Below are 11,142 nucleotides of genomic sequence, written 5' to 3'. Positions count from 1 at the left end.
ATTGAGGTAGCAAACGTTTTATACTCAAAGCAGTCCAGCCTCCTTTCTTGAATTCTATAGGAACAAAAAGCTGCAATTTCCATACTCAGCTTAGTCTTCTTCACCAAGGTGGAGAGAGGAAAGGAAGAGGATGTTTGTGGGTCCCAGAAGGCATTCATAATTATTAACATAGCCATTTTATTTTAAAACGGCTGTTCTAATAGGAACACTGTTCTCGTCAAAACACAGCTGAAAATGAACTGAGCAGACAATCCGAAGAGGAGAGGAGCTAGGCGAAGATGATGATCTTTCTTCCTTCGTTTGCAGGGACTGTGCTGTGGATACACGCTCAGGCTCATCTTCACCGCTACGCCGCCTGGAATTGGCGCGGTTGCGGTGGCAACGGCCCGCCGGTTGGTAGGCGGCGCGCAGGCGCAGTGTTGTGCATGCGGGCGGGTTGAAACGATGACAAGATGGCGACAGCAATGTACCTGGAGCATTACCTGGACAGTGAGTACCCCAAGCTGCTGACTCGGCACCGGACCAGACAGCCTCTTCATCTGTTGAAGCGAACGGTTCGCTTTATCTTCGGGTAATGAGACCTGGCGAGCCTGCGTGCTTTCGCTTGCAGTCGACGTTACTCAAAGCCCGAGTGAGGGGGAGGTGGTAGTTGGAGGCCCGAATCTGAGTGACGGCTGCTGATCGCAGTCACGTCGAATCAGGCGCCTCTGTTCTTTCTGTTAACGAAAAATAATCACTTTTTCGTGCCGAAGCAGAAAGTTCACTTTAGTTTGTGAGTGGCTCTAATGTTTCCGGCCGTCCGCTGCATAAACCGCGCATGCGTGGAGGCCTCTCTTCCAGCACCCTGGAGGCTAGAAGTATAAACAAGCGAGTTTGCAACAGGCTGAGGGACCTGTACAACATTCACGGAATAATTAACTAGTGATGACGTTTATATTCCACAACATTTAATGAAACTCTAGCAGAACATTCTTAAACTAAACGCTTTGATATTCCGCATTTGCCATTAATAGCATCGTCAGGTATGTAGATTAAATAGCGTGATTACAAGAGTAGGTTGGAAGCTGGAAACAAGTCCGTAAGATACAGGAGCAAAATTCGGCCCATCAAGTCTACTCCGCCATTCAATCATGGGCTGATCCAATTCTTCCAGTCAACCCCACTCTTCTGTCTTCATCCCCATAGCCTTTGATGCCCTGGCTAATCAAGAATCTATCTATCTATCTCTGTCTTAAATGCACCCAATGAGGGTTCTTCTCTGAACCCTCTTCAATATCAATATCCTTTCTAAAATAAGGAGCCCAAAAGTGTGCACAATACTCTCGTGTGTTCTCACGAGCCCCTCAACATAACATCCCTGCTCTTATATTCTGTATCTCTAGAAATAAATGTCAACATTGCATTTCCCTTTTTCACCACCAACTCTACCTGGAGGCTAACCTCTAGGGTATCCTGCACAAGGACTCCCAAGTCCCTATGCATCTCTACATTTTGAATTCTCTCACCATCTAAATGATAGTCTGCCTGTTTATTTCTTACACCAAAGTGCATGACCATACACTTTCCAACATTGTTTTTCATTTGCCACTTCTTTGCCCATTCCCCTAAACTATCCAAGTCTCTCTGCAAGCTTTCTGTTTCCTCAACACTTCCCGTTCCTCCCACTATCATTGGCAAATTTAGCCACAAATCCATTAATACCATAGTCCAAATCATTGACATACAATGTAAAAAGCAGCAGTCCCAACACTGACCCCTGTGGAACTCCACTGCTAATGGGCAGCCAGTCAGAAATGGATCCCTTTATTTTTACTCTCTGTTTCCTGCTGATCAGCCAATGCTCCACCCATGCTAGTAACTGCCCTGTAATTCCATGGGATCTTATCTTGCTAAGCAGCCTCATGTGTGGCATCTTGTCAAAGGCCTTCTGAAAATCCAAGTACACTACATCTATTGCATCTCCTTTGTCTACCCTGCTTGTAATTACGGTATCTCAAAAAAATTGCAGTAGTTCAGTCAGGCAGGATTTTCCTTTCAGGAAACCATGCTGGCTTTGGGCTATCTTGTGGCTCCAGGGACTCCGTAATCTCAGCCCTAACAATTGATTCCACCAATTTCCCAACCACTATGTCAGGCTAACAGGTCTATAGTTTCCTTTCTGCCTCCTCCCACCCTTCTTAAGTAGCAGAGTAACATTTGCAATTTTCCAGTCATCTGGTACAGTGCCAGAATCTATCGATTCTTGAAAGATCATTGTTAATGCCTCCGCAATCTCTACATCTACTTCCTTCAGAACCTGAGGGTGCATTCCATCAGGTCCAGGAGATTTATCTACCCTCAGACCATTAAGTTTCCTGAGCACCTTCTCAGTCATAATTTTCACTGTACATACTTCACTTCCTTGACACTCTTGAATGTCTGGTATACTGCAGATGTCATATTTGCATATACTTGCATATATTTTCAGTATATCTGCAGTATATTTGCATATACTGCAGATATGCAAAATACATATTCAGTTCCTCTGCCATCTCTGTTCCCCTCATTATAATATCTCCAGCGTCATTTTCTATTGGTCCTATACCTACCCTCAACTTTCTTTTATTATTCATATACTTAAAAAAGCTTTTAGTATCTTCTTTGATATTAGTCACCAGCTTCCTTTCATAATTTATCTTTTCCTTCTGTAAGTTTTTAAAAGCTTCCCAATCCTCTATCTTCTCACTATCTTTGGCTTCCTTCTTTTGTTTTTATGATTCAACTTCTACACCCAAAACTTATCCAGCATCTACAAGGCAGAAGTTCAGAGGATAATGGAAAGTTTCTCCACTTGCCTGGTTGGATGCAGGTCCAAAATATTTGAAAACAATCCAGGATATGCAATGGGCTGGATTGGCATCTAATTCACCTAAACATTCTGTCCTTCATCAGTGACTCATCTTGGGTACAGTATGTAAATTTACAGAAAGCACATTTTAAAACCAAACTTGTATTCTTTGGAAGTACAGTGGAAGCAAGTATTTGGGAGCAGTGCAATTTGAAAATTCTCCTCCAAGTTACACTCAGTGCTGATTTAGAAATACATCACTATTCTTTGTCAAATTCTTATCACTTCCTAGTTGACATTGCTGTGAGAGTACCTTCAGTGATTAAAAGTAATAAACTCTGAAGAGTAAATGAGGATTGCAATAAATGTTGGCTTGGCCGGCAATATCTTTGTCCTGTAAATGAATAAAAATAGATCAGTAGCTGCAAAGGCAGGCATTTGATAGGTATTGATCTGAAATAATCAAGATAGGGTGTTACTGGCCCTTAAGCTGTAATGATTTCCACAGCATCAGAGAGACAATTCCCAAAGATTTTCCACCACTTATGTCAAGAGATCTTTCATTTCAGTCCTAAATGTTATTTTGACACTGTAAATGTAGTTCTAGATACATTCACCAGTGGTATAGCAGGCATCATCTTCAGGTAGTTCTTTCTGGGTAGAGAAGTGGTCGGCAGTACAGGTAGATAACTGGACTGAGAAACAAGCAGTACAGGCCTAATGAACAGTGAACTACTACATTAGAGAGGAGAATATTGTACTGATCTGTAAAAGTGCAAATTGGGTAATATACAGTATATGAAAGCACAGCAGTGAGAAGAGCGGGTATGGGCAGTGATTTGCAACAGTACATGTAGTGGGGATAGTGGGGAAAGTGTACCAATATGGTGTTGTAGTTAAAGGGCATAGTTATAGGAAAGTTACTGAGTTATCCACCCATATTTGTAGCATTATTTCTCTCACTCTGTATTTGCTGAATCAACTGATCAACTGCTGAAACCCTCCTCCATGGTTTTTTTTTTCAAAACTGCTGCAATAAAAACCTCAGGTGAATGGGGATTGACTGATGTAGTAGAGCATTTCCATTTTTTTTTTGGCTTGGATTTTCAGCATCTGCAATATTTTGCTCAATCCTTTAAAATGTTCTCATTTCAGTTGTCCATTATGATTTGGCTCATCCAATGCCATCTTTAAGTCATCCCACTCACCCATCATCTTGCTCGTCAAATTTTTATGAAGTGACATGGCTTACTTTTAACATTGAAAGTGTTGTTTTTATTGAGGTGTAATGATCAAAAGTCCACAGTGCTTTGCACCAGGCAATTATAATGGAAGTATCTATTAAATACCTACAGGAATAAAAAGTGGATACAACAATCAATTGCCCTTGATGAAATCCTAAGTTTTTAAAAATATATTGTCCAGTTAAATATAGGGCAAAGGCTAAAACTCTCTGCTGTCCCCACAAGCCAAACTAACTTTCTAGACAACTATTTGCATTTCTAAGAGCATTGGAATCATACTGATGACTCCAATAGAAAATGTGTCTGTGGGGAACATTACAAACAAGGATCTGCAAAAGTTCATTAAGGGTTAATAAAAATACCTTAAAGTGCAGAAACAAAGTATGAGATGAAAAATCATATCAGCAATAATATCAGATTGATTTGTGCTGTTAATTATATGTGGAATCCATTTATGTAGGGAGATTTTACAGTAGTGTGGACAAATTGAATGAAAAAAGACATTCTGCCTTTTGGCTGAAGAATGCCAAAATGAGCAAAGGAGGAAATGAGTAGTTAGCCAGTGATGAGAAAAAACGACCTTTCAAAATACAGGAGAAATGGAGCTGGTGTGGTGCAGACAGGGTTGTGTAGACAATTTGTTGACTAAATTGGTGCTTTGAAACTGTGGTTATAAACTTAAGTGGGCCAACTGAATGACAAATGCTTAGAGACATTCGTTGTGGGATCAGAGACCCCATTCATTTGAAGGGCAATTTTTGTTGGGTTTTTTTTTCTTTTACATTATTTACAGGATGTTTAGTTATTACAAAATCAAAGAAATTTAAAAATTGTAAAGAAAAAAACTCTTTGGTGTTGAGAAGAGATAAAGCTCTGTCCTTGCTTTGCCTTCTGTCACACGCTGTTAGGGTAGTTAGGGAGTGATGGCATTTTGTACGAAGAGTGTTTCAGTAACCTGCCACACGTGGCGCAGGTAAGTGCAGACTGGAAGGGATTGTGAGTGGTTATTCTGGGCAATGAGCTTTGTTCAGAAAAAAATTGTACATTAGAAGTGAAATAATGGGCTTTGTGTTAGGAAGTCTGAGAGAAATTTGCAGGGTGCAAGTGCAGCAAAGTGATATTTGTTGGAGACTTCCATTTCAATTGTGCTATATCACAGTCTAAATTATGCTAAATGTAAAATGATTATTTATGTGTGTGTGTGTGTGTGTACTTGGCAAAGTGTTTCAACCTTGAGTTATTTTAATTAATGTCAAATTGATATGCAAAGATATATGGAAATTTGTTTCACAAATAGCATTGAGCAGAATGACAAATGCATGTAATGCAGAAGCTATTGTAATATACTGATGACTCTTTTGAGAATGTTCTTGCAGTTAAAATAGAAACATACTTCTGTGCTTTGGCAGGTATTGAGAACCTTCCTTGTGAGCTTCAGCGGATCTTCCATTTGATGCGGGACCTGGATCAAAGAACTGAAGGTGCATGCAGTGTAATCTAAGAAATCTGTGGGAAAACTAGGTTTGGGGCTTTGTTATGCTTTACTGTGCAATGCACCAGTGAATCAGATTCCTAAACCTGCAGATTTTGCCATGAAGCTGAAAAACTATTTTGAAGTTTCAATCTTTGGCCCTCTAAGCAGTGTTTGTTCTACTAACAATGTAATTTCCTAATGGATAGTAGCATTTCAAAGTCAGGAAAGAATTTCCTTATGTAATTTTCAACTCGTACTGTTTCAGCCTTGTTAGAACATACAAGTGATCATTTGTCGTCTTGGCAGGGTTTAATTGAATCTGCTCTGATGTGCTACTAAATCCAATCCCATCTTTGCTACTGCTTCCCTTTGATGTAACTTTATTTCCAACTGATTAAAAAATGGCTTCTAAAAATATTTTTTGTAAATAAGTAACATTTTTTTAACAAAAAGTCAAAATGTTTATCTTGAATTTAATTGTTACAGCCTTTCACAGTATTGGAAACGATCTAAAATTAAGTCATAAAATTTAATCATCTGAAAGATCTAACTACAGACCTGTTTATTTTTTTGTGTTGCACTGTGTGCTTACGAATTGTTGCCTTTTAGCTGTTTATCATTATATTTTTTGTCAACTTTTTGTCTAACTGTACGTATCTTTCTGTCCCCAACATTTTTACAAATGATCTAACAAGACATTAGTGCTCGTCATTTATTCTTTCTTTGGTGTCTTGGTTACTTTCATTTTCCTAAGGCTGTTGTGTATTTTTTTTTACTTTTCTATTGCGATACCAGAACAGATAGATGATTGATGAAGGTTTCACCAAAATCATGCACTGTGAATGTTCACAAACAATAGTTATTTTGGGTGCAGATGCTTCTTTGCAACAGTAGCCTACCAGACTGTGTCAATTTAGGCTACTGGCAATGGGCCTACAAACTAGCATGAAGTTAGGACTTTGGTTTGTAGACATTAAGTTAAAACATGATCAACACAGAACAGTTTAGTACAGGAATAGGCCCTGTGCCCGCAATGTTCTGTCAAACCAATTAAATAAGTAAACAAATGGCTCACTAATCTGTTCTGCCTACACAATGTCCAAATCCTTTCATTCTCCTCACAATTGTGTCTCTTAAGTGTCTAATGTTTCTGCCCCCATCACCACCACCTTAAATGCATGCCCTTGGTATTAAACATTTCAAAATATATTGTCTGTCTACTCTACCTATGCCTCTCATAATCTTATAAACCTCTATCAGCTGTCCCCTCAGCCCCCATCTCTCCAGAGAAAATAACCTAAGTTAGTCCGACTTCTTGTTATGGCTCGTGCCCACTTATCGAGGCAACACCTTGGTAAACTTCTTTTGCACCCTCTTCAAAGCCTTGACATCCTTCCTATAATGGGGCAACCAGAATTGTATGTAATATCCCAGATACAGTCTAACTAGAGTTTTATAAAGCTGCAACATGACTTCCTGACTTTTGAATTCAACTAATAAAGGCAAGCATGCCATATGCCATCCTAACCACCCTATCAACCTGTGTAGCTACTTTCAGTGAGCTGTGAACTTGGACCCTAAGATTCCTCTGCTCATCAGCACTGTTAAGGATCTTGCCCTTAACAGTGTACTGTCTTTCTGCATTTGACCTATCAAGGTGCAACACTTCACATTTAGTCAGGTTAAACTCCATCTGCTATTTATAAAAGTAAATTGTACTGCATCAATAATAGCAAGGCTTTCATACTTAGTAAGCAAACTATGGATTGTATTTGTAGTAGCACTACTGACAAACCAACATTTATTTTCTATGGATTGTCCTATTAACTTCAGATGCTTCCTTTGTTATTTTAATATACTAACTAGTTTTTTGTAAATTTTATCATCTGATTCTTCAAGTTTGGCTTGCATTACTCAGTAGTTCTTTATATACATCAGATTTGAGACAAATCGTTGATGAGAATTTTGCGTATGTAAAGGATTGTTATCTCTAGTTGCCAAAAGACTGATGTTATGTTTTTAATATGGTAGTAAGTCAGACTATTATGCATACTATATTATGTGCTGTTTTTTAGCAATTGTTTGAGAACTTTTGTTCCTCTTGTTATTGTTCCCAAGTTTGGTGCGAGGTTCCTTGTGATGTTATATAGCTTTATTTTGCAGGATTGTGGGGAAATTTAGGACTGTAAGTTACTAGTTTGGTGCTCCTAGGGTTAGTGGGTATAGTTGGTGGTAAACTTGGGTTGGAATCTAAAATTCTGTTCTACAAAGGGAACTTAGTGATAATTTTGTAACAAATCAAAGTTTGAGTTTTGCTGTTTGATTAATGCTTGGAACATATTTCCATGTCTTTCTGTGCTGAATTTAACACTCTACAGGTCTAATATTCCACGATTCCTCCTTGAATATCTCTTCCATTAAGATCATCCCTAGATCTTAACTCCTTGACCATCTTTTTTATTTATGCCCCCTTTAAATTTCAGATGTGTCAGTGTCTGTCTAATGAGAGTTAATTGTGTATAGTAGTATGCAATGATTTTGATAATTTAATCCTTTTTACATATGAGATTATGCTGATGATGTGTCTGTGGACGAAGCACAAAGGAAAAAGGGAGGAAGGGCAGTACTAAGGGTTCATTGGAACTTTTGGACATTTATACAGATTTAGAGCAAAACTAATTGATGTATTATAGATTCCCCCTCCCCAAACACACAGAGAGGATGTTCATTTCAATCTGTTTATAGCAGACAAAAATTGTTACATTGCAAATGACAGGTATAATGTTGGAAAGAAGAATTTCAGTCATTGTCTAATTCTCAGTTGAAACAAGGATCTGGCCTTTGCTCTTTCTATATATAGCTTTTCTGAAAAGAGGAAAACATTTCACAGCTTTCTGCACCTTATTCCTTGTTCTGGTACTTTTAAGGTTAAGTAGTTCTTCAGCATTTGTTAGATTATAACATTCTATTACATTTTAAACCAGCATAACAGTAGACTTAGTACCAGTATGTTTGAAAGGCTATGGGATTATTCATGGTTTATGCTTGTGAATGTTATCCTGCAGTGTCGATTAGAAGTTTAGGTGTTGTTAGAGTTTGAGCTCATTTGTGATGCTTCCCCAGGGCCATCATTGGCATATTTGGGCACAGTACTAATCAGTGTCTACATGTAGTATGGAATTGTGTCCATCAGGGCATCAACATTTTGTGAAGAGGGAAAGTAATGATTATGAGAAATGTTACTACATCTTATATTCTGAAGGTCAAAAATATAGATTGAGATCACTGAGTTTATTAGAGGGGAAGAAGATACAGGGGTACAGAGAAGTGGGTAAAGTTAGTTTAGTGGATGCCAATGTTTACTTTCTTGAATCTGTCTAATTACATTGCTTGCTGTTTGCAGATAAAAAGGTAGAGATCGACAAATTGGCAACGGAATATATTTCAAACGTCAAGAGCCTGTCTTCAGATCAACGAGTGGATCATCTAAAGAAGATTCAGCTAGCCTACAATAAATGCAGAGAATATAGTGATGACAAAGTACAGCTAGCAATGGAAACATATGAAATGGTGGGTGGTCTGTTGGACTGCTGGGGAATCTGAGGTGCATTCATTTTTGATTTGGAGTGAAAAAGTACAGTAAAACCCTGATAATTTGGCATCTAATTATTCGGAATCCTGATTGTTCAGCAACTGGCTCGTGTATTAGCACCAGTAACAGAATGAGTCTGTTTTGATACATTTTGCCATTTTCTGTGCTGTGAAGTGCAAATTACAGAGTGTTGTTTAGTTTGCATCATATCTTTTTTTTTATCAAGCCATCCTCTATTCATTATGGATTCTAATGTGAGCAATGATGGTAGAGATGGTAAAATTGTAAAAAGGAAACATATAACTCTGACAATACATCAGAAATTGGAGATCATAAGACGGCTTGAGGAAGGTGAGAATCGTCATGTTATCATGAAGGAATACAACATTGGATCCTCTACAATATATGACATCAAGAAACGCAAGGACAAGTTGCAGTTATTTGTAGCTGAATCAGATACCATTAAAGGAATTGATGCACGACATACCTTGAAAAAGCCAAAGTTGTCTCAGTTAGATTCTGCTTTGTATAATTGGTTTCTTGCTAAGCGTTCTGAAGGGAAGGCAATAACTGGGCCTATGCTCATTGAAAAAGCAAAGGACTTTCATCATGAAATGAAGCTAACTGAACAATGTGCATTTTCTGAAGGGTGGCTACGCAATTTTAAAGATCGTCATGGTATCCGTAAGCTGTCTGCTTCAGGAGAGTACAAGTCAGCTAATCATGCAGTTGCAGAGGAATTTGGTGAATTTTTTAAAGCTTTAATTCAAAAACATAAATTGACACCTGATCAAGTTTACAATGCAGATGAGACAGGGCTATTATGGCGTTGTTTGCCAAACAGTATGTTAGCTGGCGGAGGTGAAAAATGTGCTCAGGGCTTTAAATTAAATAAAGACAGGATCACAGTCCTTATTTGTGGTAATGCTTCTGGTAGACATAAACTGAAACTTTTTGTTATTGGTAAATACAAGAAATCTAGGGCTTTCAATGGTATCACTTATTTGCCTGTTATCTATGATGGTCAAGAAAATGCTCGGATGACTACAGAGCTCTTCAAAGAATGGTTTTTTCATCATTTTGTTCCAGAGGTCAAAGAAAATTTTAAAAGGCTGGGTTTGCCTGAAGATAGCACAGCTGTTCTTCTATTAGATAATTGTAAGGCACATCATCCTGCTTCAGAACTTGTTTGTGGGAATATTTCTGCTGAGTATCTGCCTGCCAGTGTCACAGCACTGATCCAACCAATGGATCAGGGGGTGATTCAGAGATTCAAAACTGCTTACAAGGGATCTTTTATTCACAAATTACTGAATTCTAATTGCATAATACAAGATTTTCAAGCTTCATTTAATCTTAAAGATGCTATTTATGCTGCTGCTTTAGCATGGAAAGATGTCTCAAGTATAACCTTGCAAAGATCATGGAGGAAAATATGGCCAAGTGTAAAATTTGGGGCCTATTCTATTGATGAAGAAGAGTTTGAAGGAATTAGTGCTAGACAAACTGGTCTAAGAGACATTTTAAAAATAATGGAAGATGCTCCTACTGAAAATCCTGTCAGCAAACTCACAGAAGAAGAAATGGAGGAATGGTTTGATGAAGATGGGGACCCAGAAGTAGTTGAAATTGTAACTGATGCACAAATGATTGACATGGACTTTAATCTTAATAAGGTCAAGGTAATGGAAGAAGAAGAAAGTAACAAGGTACAAGAAGGAGGAACTAGATATACCTGGCAACAGGCTACAGAATTTATAACAAAGTTTGTGGAATTTGCAGAGTATAATAACCAGTACAGTGCTGCAGAAGTAATGAACTTGCATATTATACTGAATAATTTTTATGAGAAAAAAGCAGCATCGAATAAACAGGTAGACCTCAGAGACAATTTCAAAAAGGTAACCAGGAAGGCAGATCCCAGTAGTCCTACTCCTTCAACTTCTTCAACACCAGATCTAATTATTGTTTCTGATATTGAGCCTAAGACTGAATATTCCTATTG

At 38.2% G+C, this 11,142-nt stretch overlaps 1 protein-coding gene across 2 annotated transcripts in view; it reads left to right on the top strand.

The window, feature by feature from the left end:
• The first annotated feature begins 394 nt into the window (after positions 1 to 394).
• The window catches only part of ing5a (inhibitor of growth family, member 5a), a 34,898-nt gene continuing 24,150 nt past the window's right edge, over positions 395 to 11,142 (top strand). Inside the window, exons 1-3 of one of the 2 annotated variants that reach the window (XM_073040570.1) lie at positions 395 to 489; positions 5,481 to 5,552; positions 8,949 to 9,115. In XM_073040570.1, coding sequence (XP_072896671.1) covers positions 453 to 489; positions 5,481 to 5,552; positions 8,949 to 9,115 — 276 coding nt within the window. In that variant the 5' untranslated portion in view covers positions 395 to 452. Of the gene's footprint in view, positions 572 to 5,480; positions 5,553 to 8,948; positions 9,116 to 11,142 lie in introns of both variants that reach the window. The other variant, XM_073040572.1, reaches the window with a different exon arrangement.

The sequence above is a fragment of the Hemitrygon akajei genome, chromosome 3, assembly GCF_048418815.1.
Source record: "Hemitrygon akajei chromosome 3, sHemAka1.3, whole genome shotgun sequence".
Taxonomy (NCBI): Eukaryota; Metazoa; Chordata; class Chondrichthyes; order Myliobatiformes; family Dasyatidae; genus Hemitrygon; species Hemitrygon akajei.
The sequence above is the reverse complement of the archived record's forward strand: the minus strand, read 5'-3'. Positions and strand labels throughout refer to the sequence as shown.